The sequence below is a fragment of the Macrosteles quadrilineatus genome, unplaced genomic scaffold, assembly GCF_028750875.1.
Source record: "Macrosteles quadrilineatus isolate MER2022 unplaced genomic scaffold, UCM_ALF_1.0 Scaffold_6__1_contigs__length_79288215, whole genome shotgun sequence".
NCBI classification, from domain to species: Eukaryota; Metazoa; Arthropoda; class Insecta; order Hemiptera; family Cicadellidae; genus Macrosteles; species Macrosteles quadrilineatus.
In genome coordinates, this window is record NW_026542599.1 from 70,485,496 (window position 1) to 70,506,390 (window position 20,895).

The 20,895-nt window shown below is 38.7% G+C and overlaps 2 protein-coding genes across 3 annotated transcripts in view; both read left to right on the forward strand.

Moving 5' to 3' along the window:
- The first annotated feature begins 1,729 nt into the window (after positions 1–1,729).
- Positions 1,730–16,352, forward strand: LOC128996579 (uncharacterized). 2 transcript variants are annotated; one of them, XM_054421975.1, is made up of 5 exons: positions 1,730–1,856; positions 7,457–7,611; positions 8,783–8,898; positions 13,657–13,698; positions 15,003–16,352. In XM_054421975.1, the coding sequence occupies exons 2-5, from the start codon at positions 7,458–7,460 to the stop codon at positions 16,161–16,163; spliced, it is 1,473 nt and encodes a 490-aa protein (XP_054277950.1). In that variant the 5' UTR covers positions 1,730–1,856; position 7,457; the 3' UTR covers positions 16,164–16,352. The 2 variants fall into 2 exon arrangements, with proteins under 2 accessions (XP_054277950.1, XP_054277949.1); XM_054421974.1 differs by lacking the exon at positions 1,730–1,856 and adding an exon at positions 5,880–5,917.
- Positions 16,353–20,286: 3,934 nt separating this feature from the next.
- The window catches only part of LOC128996581 (ubiquitin-conjugating enzyme E2 R2-like), a 28,142-nt gene continuing 27,533 nt past the window's right edge, over positions 20,287–20,895 (forward strand). Inside the window, exon 1 of the mRNA XM_054421977.1 lies at positions 20,287–20,852. Coding sequence (XP_054277952.1) covers positions 20,676–20,852 — 177 coding nt within the window. The 5' untranslated portion in view covers positions 20,287–20,675. The remainder of the gene's footprint in view (positions 20,853–20,895) is intronic.

Below are 20,895 nucleotides of genomic sequence, written 5' to 3' on the forward strand. Positions count from 1 at the left end.
GCCTACATTTGTTTAACTTTCTCCATAAACCTAATAATTGTACAACAACGCTACAAAATTCTTTTTTAAGCTCTAAGCGATGGAGCTGATAACAATTTTTAATTTTTGTGTTTGTAGGGTATACATTATTTGAAATACAATTTAGAAAAATTAAAAAAGCGCCATAGCACCCCGTTCTTTTGACCCAATCTTGCCGCTGGTCCGTGAAATTATTTAGATGTATCCAGCCCAGCCCATATAGTCCCGTTGGGTCTAAGTCCAATCGCTTCGACACATTAGACTCCGAGGCGAATCGCATTGTAATAGCTCCGAATAATTTCAAGTTGCAATAGCTCCGAATTCTTTGAAACTAAACGATTTGTATGCTACATTATTTAGGTGATATGAGATATTTTTGAAAATCTTCGGGAACTAGTTGAGTTTAAGCCTAACTATGAGTTTAACTTTAATTGCTGTATACATCTCCCGGGCAGATGTATAATCAATGTTTTAACTTAGATATTGCATTCGGATGTATGGGACCTTCCATTGTTTTGGCGTTACATCTCTTGGGGGAGAGATACAATCAATGGTGTTGGCCTCTTGCCTATGGGGGGTGAAAAAGTAAATAAGTCTCGGAGGAGGGAAAAGCAAGACACAAATCCGGACGAGCCCCCTTTCTTAAGGACAGCGGAGGCGAACACCCACAAGTAACAAGTAAGTAAGTAACAAGTAACTCTACTAGGTACAATACAAAATGTGTCAAGTGCTTGTACTGGTTTGAGTTGACTTAACCAGTCCTGACGAGTGGTGTGCTCCATAAATTTTGTGTTCAGTTTCAAAAGAACTACGAGACATTCAACAAACACCATATCATTCAATATACTAATAGAATCAGCCAGTGTGAGCTTAGCCAAGGATGGGGGTAGTTGTTGCTGAGTTCGTCATCTATTTATAACTCTATCTTGCCCTGTTGGTCCTCTAACCCTTGCTGGAATCCGCGTTTAGGTCGTCTGTCTCACGGTTGCGCAAAGAATCAAGAAATGGGGTAGTAGGACGTTAAGCCATTGATAGTTAAACATAATTATTTTTCATTGACCACATACATTTTGTTATCAGTTTGTTCACTTAACCATCCGTTTACGTTTTCTGTTTTAAGGGTAGGGGGTCTTGTCACGAACCTGTTTTGCTCTGTCCAAAGTTGGTTTAGACCAGAGAGAACTTTCGTGTTGGTTAGTTACTATAATATGTTAACCATTAATTGAACGGATCTGTTATTTGTTTCCCTATACCAAAGCACATTACCTATTAACATTTTATAAAAAAAGGCATCCGACCTAAGTACTCGTTAAATCTAATGTTATTTAAATGGAGAATAAATATCTTCTTTATGGATGGAAATATTTGAGTTAAAATCCAATCAGACTTATTGAAATTGGCTTAGTCTGCAGTTTTGCTGCGTCGAGAGTATTTAATTTTTATATAGACCATATGAAAACTCTTTCATAATGAAACAGGACCATGAATGGAACAGGGGTTTTGGAAAGGAAACATAGAATAGAATAAATAAACGTCATGCAGCCCAGTCCAGCAGGTAAAAAAAAGTGGAGTGGACTGACTGGGACTGGACGACTGGACAAGAAGGAAGAAACGATAAACTCAAATTTAAAATTTTGAATGTTTTGATTAGAATAATAGAGTGATAGTGATAGTTTCTTGTTTCTTTTAGTAATCGTTAGTTGTTGTTTCATATCTGCTTTCAGAATTGAGGGGGTTACTGTATACAATAGATACTTTTCACAAGCATTTGTAGGAAATACACTTATTTGAAGTATTAAAGCTAAATTTGTGGTGGGCTCGAAAGGATAACCTCAAAGGTTAGTAAAGTTTATCTTTGAGACAAGTCAAATCAGGCTTTAGATTTATTGGTTTAAGTCACGGAATATGTTGCGTTCTTCTGAGTGTTTGAACATGCTAATAAGCTTAAATAATTTTATATAAATTGGAAGAAAGAAAACTAACTAGTACTTCATACTTCATACTTCTTTTCTTCATCTTTGACCAGCAGTTGCTGGATAGATTGAGTCGATACTAACTAAACTAATATTTAGAACTATGCAGTCCATCGTCACAAGAAAAATAAAAACTTAAACTTGAATTTACTGTTTGAATATTTACAGATTGGCGGCAGGATTTATGGTTTTTTGACCTCTTCAAAAAATTCTTCAATAGAGAAGAGAGGTGTTTTTTTCAGCCATTTTCCAATTGTTCGCTTAAACTTGCGGGGATCAAGATCCTTGGTACTAGCTGGCAATGCATTATATAGTTTCATTGCTAGTATCGGGAAACAGTTTTTCTTCTTACTTAGCCTACAGAATGGCACATCGAGTTGGTCTTTACCTCTGGTGTTGTAGGAGTGATGTTCTGCTCGTTTCGTAAGGGACAAGTTGTTCTCTTTAATGTAGGTCAAACTGAGCAAGATATACTGACTATAAATAGTCAGTATACCCAGTTTGCTGAAAATAGGCCTACTATGTTCTAGGTACTCAGCAGAATCGATCAGCCTTACAGTTTTTTTCTGCAGGAGAAGAATGTTTTGACATCCAGAAGAATGTCCCCACAACAAGAGGCCATACACAATGTGGGTGTGAAAGAGTGCATAGTATACCTCGATTAAGTGCTTCTTGGACAGTAAGGGTTTTAGGCGTCTTAGCAGAAAAATCACCCGGGCAAGTTTAAGGCAGATTATGTCTGTATGACTGTTCCAGGTCAATTTAGGGTCTAGGGTAAAGCCCAAAAGCTTAACCTCATTCAGGTCATTTGTCAGGCTGAGGCTGAGACTACATGTAATTTCTTGGGTTTTGGCTTCATTCAGGCTCAGTTTATTCGACGAAAACCACTGTTTAGCAAGACCGAAGGTGTCAGATACTCGCTCCTGGGATAAGTTTGGGGTGTTTGCGCTGGCGAAGATAGTGGTGTCGTCAGCAAAAAGAAGGATGTTTCCTAACAGACCAAGGTCGTTTATTAGGACCAGGAACAGGGTAGGTCCGATGACTGAGCCCTGAGGCACTCCGTGCTTAATGGCCAACGGGTTAGAATTTGCCCCATCAAGTGTTAAAATTTGCCTCCTGTCGGACAGATAGGAACTGAGGGTGGAAAGCACCAGACCATTCACACCATATGCTCTAAGTTTTTCGATGAGAAGGGCATGGGGGACACAGTCAAAAGCCTTGCTCAAATCTGCAAGAGCTAAAGCAGTGGATTCCTTGGCCTCAAAAGAGTCGAGCAACGTAGACACCAGCTGAGACATAGCTGTGACGGTTGATCTCCCACACCTAAATCCATGTTGGGCATTCAAAAAAAGTGAATTATCCTCAAAGAATGCGACTAGTTGGGACTTCATGATTGTTTCCATGATCTTGGCCAGTACAGGGATAACCGATATCGGTCTGTAGCTCTTTAGATCAGCTGGATCCCCCTTCTTGAAAACAGGCACAGTTCTCGAAAGCTTCAGGACATCCGGGAAGCACCCCTCTTGTAGGCATCTATTAATCACCTGGCTTAAGGGATCAGCAATGACATCTATTACATATTTCAGAACATTTACAGACATGCCATATATGTCAAGAGACTTTTTGTTCTTGAAATGTTTCACAAGCCCAATGATCTCACTGGGGCTAACCGAAGTCCAACTTACAAATTCTATGGCATTGTTTCTTAGGGTATGGACTGGTAGACATACATCATCCAATGACAAACCAGTATCAGGTATGGACTCAACAATGTCATCAACTTGGCTCAAAAGGAAGCGATTGAAGTCGTCCGGACTCGCCTTTACTTTAGGTTTAGTGGTAGATTTCCTAGATGCTGCAACATGGTTTACCAAATTCCAAGCAGCTTTGCACTGGTTACTGGAGGATTTAATCGCAAGAATATTAGCATTCTTTTTTGCAAGGTCAACTTCATATCTGTATTGCCTTTTAGCCCTAAGATAAGAATCATAAAACCTAAGTCTTACCTCTTCACCCATACTAGCTTTACAACGATCATTTAGTGCCAGCACTATATTCCTAAGTAGTTGTAGCCTAGGTGTGTACCAACCCTTATTTAGAGAGGGGGATTTCGGATTTCGTTGTTTAGACGATGCATGTCTGCACAGGGACATATTAGTAGTTCTAGTAGGGAAGAACTGATCATTCTTGAATTTTATTGAAGAAATCATTGAATGTAATTTCAGAACTAGATAGTCCTACACAGTTGTTTAATATTTCAGTCCAATTTACATTCATGAGGGCAGCTCTAAATAAGGGTAGGCTCTCATCCTTAATAGTTCTAATAGTTCTAGAGTAGTTTACATGCCAAGGTAAATTTTGAGAAGTCGTACTCACCAGGTTCCTATGTAGGTCCATTACCACAGCATCATGGTCAGCTATGACAGGGTTTGTCACGTATACTTTGTAGTCCCAAGAATCTAGAGACGTTGCAATGGTGTCCAGGCAGTACTTCCCCCGGGTAGGTGCACGGTTTGTTATATACAGTCCATAGGTATGAAGAAGACACATAAATATATTTGAAGGGTTATCTTCAGTGTTAAGGTGAAGGTTCACATCACCCCCCAAAACTATCGGCAGGCCCAGTTGATTTAGGCTAGCTAAACATCTGTCTAAAGAGCGAAAGAAGATTTCCAAGTTTCCATCGGGAGAGCGGTATAACACCAGAACAATCACAGATAGCTCAGTCAGCCTAACAGCAGAAAGTTCGATGTCCAGTTCACAGCAGAAGGCCCTTACATCCAAGACATCGAATGCTAGGTCAGGGTTCAGGTATATTGATACTCCTCCACTCCTATGGTCCGAGCGAAAATAACCAGCAGCCAATTTCAAGTGTCCAATTAAGCTGTAGTGGTCACTCTCTTGGCTCTCCAGATGATGTTCACCAAGGCACAAGATGTCGGGGTACACATTTTCCACAAAAAGGGAGACAAGGTTGATTTTTGTCCTAAGACACTGGACATTAACATAAACTAATTTAAAACTATCTTTGTCTGTAGGCCTAGGCTGTGGAGATATAATGCAAGGCCCTTTTGGTACTACATCTTCTGCAGCCTTCGTTACTAACTCGGGACCTTGCTCCTGCCTCTTCTGAATAAAAAACGTTTCAAAACTGCATCCTTAGGCCATACTGAACTATTGAAAAGTTTGTCTTTCTTCTCAAAATCAACACCAACTTTAAAGCTTGCGTTTGAGCCTTTACTTTCTAGCCTCTCTACCGTGGCAGTCACATCCGCAAAAGAGTCTGAGATATATTTCTTAACTGCTTCTTCAGTTGTATCACTGTGTAGACGTCCTAGGTAGAGCCAAGCCTTCTTTTCGCCAGCTACTAGGCCAGCAGTATCCTTCGTACCAATGACAAAGCTCGACTTGCGATCTGAAACTGAATAGCTAGGCTAACAGGCCTAGCCTAGGCCTATTTTAATCACAATATCCTATCTTGGACTACACCCTTTATTTAACAAATTTTAGTTAAGATAGGCTACTTGAGTTAGATTTATATTCTTCCATACAATGACATTTGATTAAAACAACTCTTTTATCTACTGTTAATATCAACAACAGTGTAGCAGTGTAGCTCTTTACTTACCTTTAAGGACATTAGGATCCTATCACACGAGGTCACAGGTGGGGTAGACTTCCGTATCTGTTGGCACAAACAACCGAATGAAAATAATGATTATTTGATTGTTTTATTCGATACATCGTTTCGTTAGTTAGGTTAGGTTAACCTTACCTAACTAACCAAACGATATATTGATCGATATTTTCATTCAGTTGTTTGTGCCAACAGATATGGAAGTCACTGGTGTCCGCCACCAGTTACCAGCCGGGCAACTACAGTGGATGGTACAGTCAACTGACATGCCACTCCACAAACAGCCACCGTAAGCTACAATAGTTGAGAAAATGCTGATGAGCAATGCACATCTCCTTCTCGTGTTACTAATTAAGAAAAGAAGGCAAAGACGCAGGCGTATGTTCCATGTCCGTACTATACCAACCTCCAGGAAGGACAATGGCCTTTATTATGTTGTTAGTATTAATTTTGTCTTCTATTATTTTGTTTAGTCTCTTATTCTGTTCTGTTTTTCTTCTGATCACTCATTTCTTAACCAAAAAAATAAACAGGTCTACAAGAAAACACTCCACAACTAGCACAAGTGCGTTTGTATCTGCACATGAACTGACTGTTTATTGGTTAGGCCTATAGTCTGGTTTATTGTTTACTGTTATTATTGGTTTATAGTAGATGCACGCGTATCCACGGTGGCGGCCACTAGTGGCTTCGTCTGAAGACTCCCATTTAATTTAAAGCCCCGCCATGAGTTGCCGCCACTGTGGTTGCCACTTGCAGTTGCGCGAAGAGACACTGTTCGGCCACTGTGTCCTGACGGGCAACTGCAGAGGCTGCGTCTGAAACCCCCCACTTAAAACAATGTTAAAGCTGCAGCGGCCAACCAGTGGCGGACATTGGTTGACGCCACCAGTTGCCTCGTGTGACAGGGCCCCTGGTCTACATAAGGCCAATGCAGTTAATAAATGACTTGATTCTTGCTATATAATATATAGGCCTATATAAAATACGACTCTCTTCCACACACAGCTCAGGTATTCCGTCTTTGTGGAAGATATTTCGCTAGGCCTAATTTAAAAAGCTTTTTTATATTTTTATGTTTAGCCTATGTTAAAATTTTATTATTGAAAAACTAAACATTATTGTAAACATTCTTGTATGGAACTAATATGATGTAATAGGCTATGTAAATATTTTGGCGGAATAAATGCTATTTTGATTTGATTTGATTTGCTTCTCAATGTAGGCCTAGTTGATATCTGCGTTTTTTTTTCCTGTTGCTTAAAGGAATCATTTGTTCGATAGCTATCCAGTTCTTTTTAACTGGATGACTTCTAGACTGTGAACAGGACCGACTTAAGTTAGGCCTAGTTAATTTTTGCAATAAGCCTACCACTCGCCACTTCTTTCTTGCCTAAAATTTATCGTGATCATACCTAATTTTGCATTGCCATAACATAGATTCTAACATTACTTATTTCGGTATAAGTTAGGCCTGGTTGTGCGTTTTAGATACAGTTACATTTAGTGCAATCAAGAGGAAAACATGTTTCCCAAACATAATGTTCAGATGGTGTTTTGCCATTAATTTCCTAAAATATGTCCAATGTCCATCCGAGGCAAACATAATGTGATCAGCCTTTGTTGTATAAGTTATCATCCTTATCTTGCTTTTATGGCTAACTTAGTTGATCTAAAATAAAAATATTTAATAAGACTTGCCAGGCTAAGTTAAGTAAGCCTAATATGTTGTATCCAATATTATTCTTCAAAGCAGGAATTTTAGGTAAGTTACTTAAATTAGGCCTAACTAGTTTTTTTTTCATATAAAAGAGTTTTCCTTTTGTAGAATGTTTAAAAAGAGAAGAAGTATGCTGGGTCGGAGACACCTGGCAGCTCAACAGCCCGTGCAGACGAGAACAGCTGTGCCGCAGGCAACAACTTCAAGCAGTGGTGAGAGATGCAGCGGTGAGAGATCCAACGACAGTTGGCGGGGAAGATCAGGTGAGAGAAACCAGGTTGTAATGTAGCTAATATAATGTTCAGGAATTTAAACGTCAAAGGGAATTGCCAAAGATGCCCATAGGGCCTACAATAATGTATTACAAATAAATCCATTATGCTATTTCAAACCTTGAACTATCTCCGTGCTATTTACCTACTTTACCACTACCCACTGTAACCGGTTCCAACCCAAATGCGGCAATCTCGTAATTTTGTTGTTGTTCCACCTTCACATCCCTGGACGATATGTTCTGGACTGGAACTGCTGTACTTCAGGCTAGTCCTAGAGGGTCAACATTTTCACATAGATAAAATCCATTGGTGATTGTCGGGATTTGAACCCGGGACCTCAGGATCCGAAGCCCTGCGCTTTACCACTGCTGGGCCAGCTTGCTTCTAATGCGATCTCATAGTATCCGATAATGAAGTGAGGGAAAATCACTGTCCTGACAATTATCACACTCTAGGAATAGCCTACCGATGAAAAGCCTGTTGTAGGTGAGGGAGTTCAATCCCTATTGAAATCCATTACCTGTCTATATCCTGGTGATGAAGAAAAGAGTATGGACATAAAAACGTTGCAAATATGCTTAGGAAGCTTACAGAAGGCTTACAGAAGGCTTGTATTTATATTTAGCTTACACTGGTACGCAAAAGGTCAGCTTTAGCTAAGAATGGTGTAGGCTCATCTGTTACGGAGACAGTAATTCAATTTCAAACTTTGTGGATTAGCGTGTTTAATACTACCCAGATTATAATCATTGTCTTTGGTAGTGTGCAAGCAAAATATCCCTGTATATGGTTTCTGTTACAACAAAACTGACAAAAAACTGCAGCCAGCCTACATTGTACAAATGTTTAAACGTTCCAACACCCACCGCCCAATACGGACCTTTTTTATCTAACTTTTCCCCATAGCAAGGTCTTGATCCCTTGGATCTCAGAAATGTAATCACAGATTGCTACTGATACTTTTTCATGATCGTCTTTTTTCCCTAACATCATTCTATGTAATACCCCCATGAAACTAATCGTGACAAAGAGACGGGTACCAGGTACATGGTAGTCAAAAAAGTAAAATACACCATACTGGTGTCACATTTTAATTATCTTGTTTGGCTACATCTGGAACTTGTTAATACAGTAGTAATCTTTACTTTATATCTTTCAGCAAAGAAGAGAACGCCACATCAATTTGATAAGACCCCAAAGGATTTTAAGGATTTTAAGAAATGCTTGTTCACCAAAAGTCCTGGATTCAACTTCACGGTTGGCTACAGATCACAGGTATGTACTAAAAGTAATATTCACATTATAACTTATACCCGAGTATCTAAAACCATTTGATAATAAAATATTTGCGTAATTCTAGTTTACACTTGGCTCTAGTCTAATAAATTCAGACTAGGCCTAGAGTTTGCGACGTTATCACTTAGATAAAACCTATTGGGGATCAGCGGCATTTAAACCTGGGACTTTGGTGTCTCGCAATCTAACACAAACACTAGACCATCTCACTCTCTTTTTTTGTTACATTAGAGCCTCAAGCATCCGACCTAAACCCGCCTCACCAGTGTAGGAAAAGCTGAAATGTTGGACAAGTCAGATAATAACAAACAAACAATTCAGTAGCATACATCATTGGTAGTACTGCAATTATTGTCTGTAATGTAAATGTTGGATTCTTAACAACTGTCTTAAGCTGTATTAAATGGAAAATGAATATCATAAAAAATATGACTATAAGAGTAATTTCTTTTTTCTAAGTGCAATAAGTTCCAAGATTATAAATTTGTTTAAGAATCTATCTGCATTTCGGGGGTATGGCCTTGGAGCGAAGTTTGTTTTGACGGGCGAGTATTGTAGGACCATTGCCCATTATGTGTGCCATTTTGAAAAAATTGTCTGGTCACCTGGGACAAACAGGAAATAAAACTCCTGGACGCCTGGATTGTGTTATGTCTGTGCAGCAGCGAACTTTTCTATCCTTGGACACCGAATTGGACATACCAATTTCATATCATCACTGCTATTCCTTTTTAGACTATTTTAACCAGAGCGATTAAGCATTAAAAAAACAATTATGGCCAAGCATGTTATAAATTCTGTAGCCTTATATTACTAATATTGGTTGAATTGCAAAATGTTTAATTTTTTAATTACAATTTAATAGCCTATGACAGTAGACTTTCTCTTATCCGGGCACCTTTTAACCGGACATCAGTTTAACCGGACTACACTCGGCAGAAGTGACATCTCTTTAACCGGACAATTTTTATCAGCACATCGGTTTAACCGCTCTAGATCGGCGGGAAGTGGGCGTTACTGAAACGACTGTTCTCGAGACCAGTGATTACGTGTCTAAATACAATGCACTCCTAAATTTAAGTCAAATACTGTATACAGTATGCATTTAAACAGTCTGTTTTAACGAGTTTTTGTGGACGTCGGTTTAACCGGAAAAATCTGGACTGGCCTCGGTCCCAAGGAGTTCGGATAATAGGGAGTCTACTGTATATATACATAATTTAAAAACCATATCCATCAATATTAACCATCTACCATCAATAAAAACCATCATGATTAATATTATCTTATCATTATACAGTGTGTAAATTAAGTATGGAAACAAATCTGTATTTTTTAAACCAAAATAGATAGAAATATTGGGTTTGTGGCATTGACTGTTAACCAAGGTTCCGCAATTTTTTGCATCAGAAAAAACTTTTCACCCCCTCAGGGGGGGTAGGGGTAGGGGGTAACTTAATTTTTTTAAATAGCAACCTCTATTGAGTGACCTCTCATTTTGAAGGGTTTGTCAAAAGAAATACAATGCCGTAAACCCGAGGTCGATATCTTACCCCTAACCAGAATGGCGGCCATTTTAAATTTCGAGATGGGCAAACGAAATCCAGTGTGGATACCCATAATTTACCTTTTAAATGGGTTACATTGGGTAAGCCGAACTCCAGATACCATTATTAGATTGAAAAGTGGATGTTTTTATCGTATTCAAAATTTTGCCCCAGCCCCCAAAATAGGGGATTTTGGGGGCAGCCCCAAATTTTTAAACGCAAACCCCTATTGAGTGACCCCTCGTTTTGAAGGGTTTGTCAAAACAAAAGCAGTGGCACAAATCTTAGGTCGATATGTCATCCCTAGACAAAATGGCAGGCATTCAAAAACTTGATTGGGTAAAAAAGCGCCCATTTCACCAATTAAAAATGTTGAATGCCTGTTATAGTAGCCCCTATTGAGTGATCAGTCATTTTATAGCTTTTGTACCGCTAAACCTGTCACAAACGAATTGTTTGAAGTACAGATAAGACAGGAAATAAATAATCTAGAGCACAAATAATACACATCATAAATAATAACACATAATAAAACTAATTTAATACTGTAAAACACACACACAGACAAAAGGTATTACTATTAAAGTAATGTTTGCTGCTATTACCTGAATAATTCATAGATGTTGGAATTGATGGCCAAGAGCAACTTGACAAAGTCCTAAGCGATTGTAAAATTCGTTTAATACTCTGCCAATTGTTTGCTGATCAATTGCCCGTGCTTCCGCCAGAATCCTTTCTGAAAGCTCTTGTAAGTTTTCTGGTCGATTTACATACACTTTACTCTTAAGATATCCCCATAAAAAATAATCCAAAGGGGACAAATCGGGAGATCTTGCAGGCCATTCTATGGAACCCCTTCTACCTATCCACTGATCTGGAAAAGTCTGGTCCAAATAGTCCCTTACATTTACAGCGAAGTGGGTTGGAGCGCCATCTTGCTGAAACCAAATACTTTCATCCACGGCATGCTCTTCATCCTCAGGAGGAAACTCTCTTGAAATAGCGGGTACAATAGACTCGCGCAACAGATCCAGATAACGATCACCATTTAAATTACCTTCAATTATAAAAGGTCCAATTACCCTAAATCCAACTATTCCTGCCCAAACGTTAATCTTCTGAGGGTTTTGTGTATGGCATTCTTGAGCCCAATGTGGATTTTCATCAGACCAGTACCTCGAGTTTTGTCTATTGACGTGTCCATTGAGGCTGAATGAGGCTTCATCAGAAAATACTATTTTTGTTTTAAATAACGGATCTTGGATACACCGCTGCATCATTTCTTCACAAAATTGAATTCGACGATCAAAATCATCCTCGTTCAATTCATGAATTAGCTGTACCTTATAAGGATGAAATTTTTCGGCTTTCAGAGCTTTATGAACCGAAGTGTGACTTAAACCTAGATTACTACCGAGCTGACGAGTAGATGTAATGGGATTTTCTTGAATACTCAAAAGCACATTCAGTGTCATGTCTTCTGTTACAACTGATTTACGTCGACCAGTTTTAGCTTTATTTGCTACATCCCCTGTTTCCAAGAACTTAGTACAGATCTTACTTACCGTAGATCGGTTTATTTGATGATCTGGGTACAGTTCATTAAATAACTCACAAGTTTCTTGATATGTACGTGACCTATCCCCATACCCAACAATGCGGAGAATGTCAATTTTTTGCTGTGTACTTAAAAGAACCATTGTTAAACAAAACTACAGAAGCACTTGAATACACCTCTCTCTACAAAATTAACTAAACCAGAATGAGTAGATGAAACATTATCGAAAGAATATCCTTTAGAAACCCAAACAGCTACTGATAAGAAAGGGTAAATGGGAAATCCCAAGTTAGAAACCGTTTTTAAACTACGTTGTGCATCTGCATTTCGAAGGAGCTGAGATAACCAAAGCTACTTAAATTATTTCTAAAATTTCAATTTACTATTTCATAATTTCCTCTCTTACTTAATTACTATAATAATTTTTATAAAATGTCTTTTTATAATTTTATTACATAATTATAAACATAATTAATTGACATTTGGTTCTTGACCACCATTTATTTTAGGATAAACGGATTTTTTATCATTCTGCACGGGGCTGGGGCAAAATTTTGAATACGATAAAAACATCCACTTTTCAATCTAATAATGGTATCTGGAGTTCGGCTTACCCAATGTAACCCATTTAAAAGGTAAATTATGGGTATCCACACTGGATTTCGTTTGCCCATCTCGAAATTTAAAATGGCCGCCATTCTGGTTAGGGGTAAGATATCGACCTCAGGTTTACGGCATTGTATTTCTTTTGACAAACCCTTCAAAATGAGAGGTCACTCAATAGGGGTTGCTATTTAAAAAAATTAAGTTACCCCCTACCCCTACCCCCCCTGAGGGGGTGAAAAATTTTTTCTGATGCAAAAAATTCCGGAACCTTGGTTAACATCAATGCCACAAACCAAATATTTCTATCTATTTTGGTTTAAAAAATACAGATTTGTTTCCATACTTAATTTACACACTGTATGTTTTGTACCGTAAAAACCTGAAGAGTATTGAAACAATTTTTTCAATAAATATAGAATTTTTTAAACGTTACACTAGGTTGGATTCAAGAGCATTTGATCTGAAACAACCTACGCCCACATGTACCAATTGATGACTAAATATGATAGCTACTTCCTGGTGTGGGCTAATGTCAAGTCTGGTGTCAGGAAGTTAGCTATGGTTGGACATTTTGCGAACGGCTAGTAGTACAAAACCCCACTGTTACGCTTTTAAGTCGAAACATGATTTAGAATTGAGCTGTTTCTGTCGACTCCATTGACAGATTATTTTTTATTTATTCTTCTAAACGATAAAAACTCCAACTCCCTTTCACCATTTTTAAAACATATTTTTAAATTGTTTGTATAGCTTTGTAAAGATGTCAAATTTTTGGCATTTAAAAAGTTACTTAAAACCAATAAATAGGTATTCTATGTTAGTAAAAATAAAGCTTAAACTACAAGAAAACACTTTTTCAAATGGATTCCCTACATTTTGTGTCAGAAGCAATATTTTGCCTTTTGAGGGATGATGAAGACTAAAGGTTAAATATTTATAAAGTTTTGCATGTTTTTTTTTAGGCCTATTCCAAAACTATTCATTGGATAACATTTAAAATTAATGCATTCTCTGTTTTTTTTTCAGGCTCAAGAGAGAAATCTCCATTCATCTAATGAAAATTTTCTGGTAAGTTATAAAAATTTAGGCCTACTATAATTAAGACATCCCCTCACTTGAAGTTTGTCAGGATAATCGTAGAGAGGGGTTAAAACAGTATTAGTTGGATAAAAATACATACAACTACTATTACTGAATTAAATTAAAGATTTCACAACACAATATTAGAAAAAATGTCACGATTTATATTTTGTACAACACAAACTCCAAATGGCCCAAAAAAGTTCTAGGTCCATCTTGCGCCTCTAAAATGTATTCAGTGCTCCATTTGTGGGGGAACGCAGCGGATCGGAGTTTCAGTACCTCTCTTTCGGAAATATAAAAATATTGGCATTAATTGGTACATTAAAGAGTACAAATCACATTAAATAGGTTAAAGTTTCGTCACCTAATTTCTTTTCAAGCACTGGGTATATGTAACCAAAGCTTCTGTAAATAGCAAACCAAGGGTGTTTTTAACTCAATACAAGAATGATTGATGTTCAAGCTAGTCTTTTCCCTTGTATTAAAACCCTATCCATACCTTTCATGTATCATGTGCCGTACAAAGTGGCATTTCGTTCACTTGAACTAAATTTGTCAAACAATTGATCCCTTAACATTTTACAAACCTCGCCAATAAAACTTTGCTTTACTTTTCCTCACTCTTGACGACACGACAACTGAGCAAAACAAAATTTAGACAAAGTTTACTCTTTACGAATATAATCTATAAGAAATGGTCGGTATGTAGACGGTTTTAATTCATAAATTAAAAAAAACCAACATTTAAGATTTTAAAAGGTTGACAAGTTTGACACAGGGCTGCAATGTCTAGAATTAACAATAATAGTCTGTAAATAGTGGAAACTCCAACATTAGTGTTGAGAAATTTTTCAACTAATCCATGCAAAGTTGGACGGCTAAACTTTCTAGGACATTTATTGGCTTGAATAAAAATAAAGCTGATTACCAGCTGTACATGAAGTAGTTACAGCTACATTTATTTTGTAGTTCACCATTGGACTATCAGTTTATTAGTAAAGTTATTTTTCTGTTATCCTGACTGGCATATCCACACCCTGTGACCGCCACTTGCTTAATTGTTATCTGAAAATCAAAATGGAAACTCATCAATAAAAATCGACTATCTCAATAAAAACGACTCTCTTCCACGCACTGGTTCTCCCATGTGGGATTAATTTCGTATACGTTTAAGGTATTCAGTTCTATTTCTATTGTAATATGATATTTTGTAAAAACTGTAAAAAATGATTATTTTATACAAAATAAAAGAAATTTTGATTTAATTTGATTTGATCCTTTTCTTTCAGAATGAGACAGGTATAACCAGCATAGCCCCAACACCGACGACGACTGACAGACTCACCAAAACGCCTGCCACTCTTCAGCGACGCAGAATAGAACTGGAGAGTTTACGCTACGGACCATTGCCTACTTCTGCCTCCATCAAACCAGCACCCTCTACTTCTGTGCAGCCCAAACCATCATCTTACATCAGCAACCGTGAAGACTTGAAACCACCAGACTTACCAGAGACTTCTCGTCTGGACAGGATTCTTTTGGAAGAAAAACTGTCAAAAACATCATACTCGATTGATTTCAACAACCTAAAACCTCCAAACTCCCCGGATGCTTCTCGTTTTGCCAGGCTCATCATGAAAGAGAAATTGCAACAACCCTTGGATCCGGATTTAGATAAAATAGAACGTTTAACCATTGTGGATCCCAATCCTCAACTGCAGTTTTCTCCCCCTTTATCGTCCACCTGCATAGGCAGTCCTGACTCTGGAAAGAAGAATATTACACTGACGGAGGACATGAAAGAAACAGTGCTAAATAGTGGGAGAAAACTCAGCACTATCAACGAGGATTGTGATGTGTCCGTGATTGAGTTTGAGCTAAATGAACGGACGATAACGGACCTAGACAATACTTTGATGAACACCACTATCAATAACACAGTCAAGTACAACCATATCACACCCTTGGAAAAAATCCCAGAGGACCCGTCTGCGTCAAATTGTGAAACAGACCTGAAGAAAGAATCTGAACCTAGTTTGGAGAAAATAATCTCTGACCTGAACGATATGGAACAAGCTTTAATGAACAGGGCAGCACAACGTGTAAATGCTTTGCAGAAACAGTGTGAAGCCATCAAGAGGGACATCCAAGACATCCAAGATGATTGTCAACAAGATGTCGTCAAGATTAGAGCCATGAAGAAAATGTTGGAATCTTCAAGACGTTCTTCAAGTGAAAACAAAGAAAACAGCTTTAAGTTTAAAGTACCGACCACCAAGAAGGCGCTATTGCAGGAGGAAAGTAAATGGCTAAACAGTGTGAAAAAAGAAAATCCCGGTTTACTTAAAACCCCGAACGCGAGTAGAAAAATCACCAAACAATCCGCATCATGGACTCCGCATTCTCTATCTAGAGCTCTATGTGAGCAAATGAGTGAACTGTACGAGTAATAGTCTATGTACCTGTAGCGGTGTTTCGTAACATTTTCAAGGCTGGAAAACTTGTTTTATTGTTAAGGTTAATATACAACTCTCAATAATTTTTAAACAACACAACGTTATCTGTTATTGAAGCTGTGATCATTTTGTAAAGTTTAAAAAGCAGTTTAAAACTCTTAAAATTTTATAATCAATTTTAAACATGTGTTTTTATTATACCATGGTCATGTTGGATCTTTGGATTTAGACCTAAGTCTCTATAAGTCGGGACCACGTAAGTTTGCAGTTGAGGGAGGAGCCTATTTACCATATGGTTTTGAATGAACCAATGAGAACTGTGCGTTGTTGCCAAATCGAATAATACCAGCTGATTTGAAAATATTGCTTAGTATATTTTAATTAGTGTTGTCAATGGGCGATGTGGCAACGTCGCACTAGCCTTGTCTTGTGATTGGCTGCCACCAACTGCAAACTTGCGTGGTCCCGACTTTAGTGACTTTTATTATTTTGTTAATTTATAGTGCCTTTATTAAATTTAAGACTATTTTTCAAAATAAACCCTGATTTTTATCGATAATGACAAAAGTTCTGGTAAATGACAAACAACCCTATCTCGAATATTTAGGTTATGAATTTTGAATCCTTGCCAATATACACCACCAGAAATATTCACCATGAAATGTATAAGTAAATAAGCGATTAGATAAAGTGATTTATGAGGACAAGGATTACTTTAGTGTCTGAAAAACCACACAATAACACCTATGCTGTTTCAACTGCACTGTATTGCTTATGCAGGGTGTTTTTTGTATAAAACTTACCATTAACACAAATCACAATCGTAGAGTATACTGTTTACAGACAAAACAAGCTACAATAAGTTGGCAGTTCTGTTTCCTTTAGTTAATTACTAATCAGTTCAGTTGATATACAATGTTGCGATTTAGTTCCTGATAATTCCTACTGCAATGATGTCGTTGATCAGAATTTCTGGATAGACTGTGTCAAGGATAAACCAAAAATAATATTTACACTATTTACAATGCTTTAGTCTGCACAGTTTAGTGTTATTAGGAATATTTATGTACCTAAATAAGAATAAACTGCATTTTTTGCAAGCTCTAAGATGATGTAGAAGAATACTTAACAAGTAAATCATTTGCTTGATGACTTTAAATTTTAAAATATTAATAGTTTCAAGTAATATTTCTCTACACGACCTATATGGTTCAAGGGGTGTAAGTTAGTTGTGGTTAGCTCAAAAGTTCATGAGAACTTTTGGATTGATATTAAAGCTAAATCCATAAAAAATTAAACTACTGCTAATCATCTACAATACAATTCAATATGCTAATCTGTGTATCTGACAATTTCATGCTACTTCATGCATCACTTTATTTCGGAGGTGGCGGTGTTATACAGGCTACCTGCATGCTTCCGTCAAGGTGTCACCAGGTCCCTGGCAGGAGTTTGTTGTTGATAGAGGTGGGTCAGTATTTCATATAGTATATTTCATATAGTATACCGCAGGGGGCTCACGCTTGCGTGGGTTCGTGGCCTGGGCGACCACGCGGACCCTAGCTCTCCCAGAGGGGAGGTAACTGCCCGGTGTCAGACCCGGCACTTCAGGTAGACCACAGTTATGGACGACTGGTAAGCGCCAGCCCCTTAGGGGGAGCCTCCAGTGACATTCCCTCCATTCAGGGTGGGGGGGATGTTTAGCTCTCAGTGACGCCGTTAATTCCGCCTCTCCTCATCTACCTGTAACTGTGGTTGTGACTGAGTCCTACCTGTTGTGTTCGACTGACATTTTGTGAGGCATATCCTCGACTTTGGAAGTAGCCTCGTCCTGGGAGGTGAAATACCTAGCCCCCAGAGGGGAGGTAAATGCTCCGTGTTGGTATCGGCATTTTCAAGTTGGCCACAGACATGGTCGACTGGGCATCGGGTCCCAGTGACATTCCTTTATCCAGGATGGAGGGGTGTTTAGCTCTAGGAGAGATGGAAGTACATCATAATCTCTAACCTACCTGTGTCTGTGGTACTTTGGGCTTCGGCCTGCTTGTTGTGTGCGACCAGCATTCAGTGGGCAAATCCTCGACTTTGGAAGTAACCTTTCCTGGAGGTGAAAACGGGCAAGTACCCGCAGCTCACGGGGACACTCAAGGGCAACGTAACTTTCCGCAGTGTGAGGGCAACGGTTTGTAGGTACTTATGCAAACCTATCCCTGTCTCTGAGCACGGACGGTATGGTTATCTTGAGTGTGGGGGGTTCTTCCCGGAACCTCAATTGAGTCAAGGGTGTCGCCACCTCTGGTGGATAGGTTCATCCGGGTGGGTCCCACTTCTATACCTGCCTCCTTTTGGGAAACCCTGATGGCCTGGCAGTGATGTTGGGTCTGACGGGCAAACGAAGTAGATCGGGTGCTGGGTCCGAGCCCGCCAGGGGTATCTGGGGATCTATCGCTCTGGATATCTCTGGTTCCCAGCAATGGGTCAGGCCTCGATCGGGCAGCGGTGTAAATGGGAGGTTGGGGTTCCCCCCGTCAGTGTGCTGATGGTCCCCTTCCTCCTGGCTATTGATGGCGGGTTCTGCCTGTCAGGGATTAGATAGGTCCCGAGTGTTGCTTGCACTAAATGCGTCGGGGCGCTCTACTATGGACCTCTAGGTTCCGACCTAGTGGAACCCAGGTGGAGTGACGCTTAAACAAGCAGCCGGAATCCCTGGTTAGGATTGAGGGGCAACCCTCTTTCCGAAGGGTCTGCTTCGGCAGCCGGCGAGCCTGATGACCTTAAGTCATCCGCCCATGATGTGCTAAAGGTTGATGCGTAAGCTTCGGCCTACATCATGGGGCCCGGGTATGTCCTGAAGGATAGGTACCGGGTAAGCAGTCAGGGGGCTTCGGCTCTCATGACAACAAATCTAAATCTAAATCTAAATTTCATATAGTACTGTAATTGGTATTTTGTACCCGCTAGTTGGTAGTTCAACCTCTGGTCGCCAACATCAGGCACCTCTCTAAACTTTTTTCGGTGGTAAGTTGTTGAGTTAAAACCAAACCTAGACGGTCTCATCCTTCATGCAAATACATAGTCATAGCCAAAACCATAGTCCAATACATAGTCTGTAGACAACCCGACATCTACATGCAGATATCCAGAGGCTGTAAACACTCACCATCCAAATCGTCAGTCCAGTGGACAGACGATCCATAACACCTATTTGCACCTCTTGTTACGATCTACCGAGTATTCATCAGTCATGGATGGTTGGGGGTCTCTTGGTGTGAAGGTGGTTAGTATGGATTGATGAGTCCAGCTGTAGTGACGACGAGTCTGTGCTGATTTACTTTTATTGTAGTCTGAGTTCTTTGGTAAGGTGTATATTGTTTGTTTACCCATCTTAGGGTTGATTTTTTGATGTGCTTTATTTATTTAATATATCAATTGAAAACGTTTGATAAAACAAGCTGTATAGAGGATGGGATATTGCTTATAATTATATCGTTTTATTTGGTTAAATTACAGTTCCAAACCAGTGAAATTAACAAATGCATAGTAAATAATAGTTATTTGTGTAACTAGTGGGCAAAGTAATAATATGCATGTATTCATAAAAAAAAAAGTGGCACTTTGCTACACACGAGAGAAATGTTAACGCACGAGCCGCAGGCGAGGTTGGAAAATTTCTCGAGTGCAGAAAAGGAACTTTGCACTCGTGTTGAACATTATATTTTTTCTACAACTATAAAGCAGGTTTCTCTATTTAAACCGGAACCACGATGGAAATGTCATTAAATTCCATAGCAATGATGAATTTAAATTCAAACGAGGTATGCGTAATCCACAAATACGATTAGGCACTCTGTTGTAATGGTATCATGTAAATGAGATGAAATAAGATGGTACCTATAACACAATTTACGTTATGTTTTTTGCAAGGTTACTATATTCTGCTGTTAACAAACAAATTGGAAATTGAACAGTTACTTTTGATCTTACATTCTTTATAGTAGCTAGCAGATGAAGAGCTGTGATGGCATTAGCCACTACAATTCCGTTTTCTTATTTTCTAAGCTTCTTCTTATTGTTCTCACTATTCTTATTATTGTTCTCACTCAGTGTAAGTAAAGTCTCTGCTCCTTCTGTTCTGTTGTTTCTTGTCGTGTCGTTCGTGTTACCTTGTGTAGTTGTAGTGTTGTTGCAGCTGATTGTGATTTGTTTTAGTTCGAGTTGGGACACAAACTCGTGTTAAACAGTGAACTTTTAGTGCGTATTCAAAGAAAATTTGTGTGTTTCTTTTTATTTTCTTGTTTTCTCACTGGTAGACCAATGTTCTTGTTTTGAAAGTATGTTTCTAACTTATACCTCATTTGCTAACTGTACATGAAAGATTTTCATTGTCCGTGACGTCATAGTTCAGTTAAATAACTACTGTGTTTAAGCATTTATTGTCCATGGCTATTTATTTTTGAAGAATATTTTGTTTGTCGATTTAACGAGTGATCAGTGGAATAGGCCTAGATGGCTCAACAGCCAACCAGTAGTGCTTTACGTGCTTTGGCCTTAGAATATAAGAGTTTACAGGAAGAACCAGTTGAGGGATTTCGTGTAAAACTTGCTAATGATGACAATTTATTTGAGTGGGAAGTTGCAATTTTTGGACCTCCAGAAACATTGTACCAAGGAGGATACTTCAAGGTAAGCTTCTATTGCTATTTAAAATAGGCCTAACAAGATATTA

What these genes read in the sequence shown, in the direction of transcription:
- LOC128996579 (XM_054421974.1), top strand. Translation starts at nt 5,895, where the DNA reads ATGCCACTCCACAAACAGCCACC. An exon ending in CCACTCCACAAACAGCCACC is followed by an intron (nt 5,918 to 7,456) that starts GTAAGCTACAAT and finishes TTCCTTTTGTAG; the next exon opens with AATGTTTAAAAAGAGAAGAA. An exon ending in CATCTAATGAAAATTTTCTG is followed by an intron (nt 13,699 to 15,002) that starts GTAAGTTATAAA and finishes CTTTTCTTTCAG; the next exon opens with AATGAGACAGGTATAACCAG.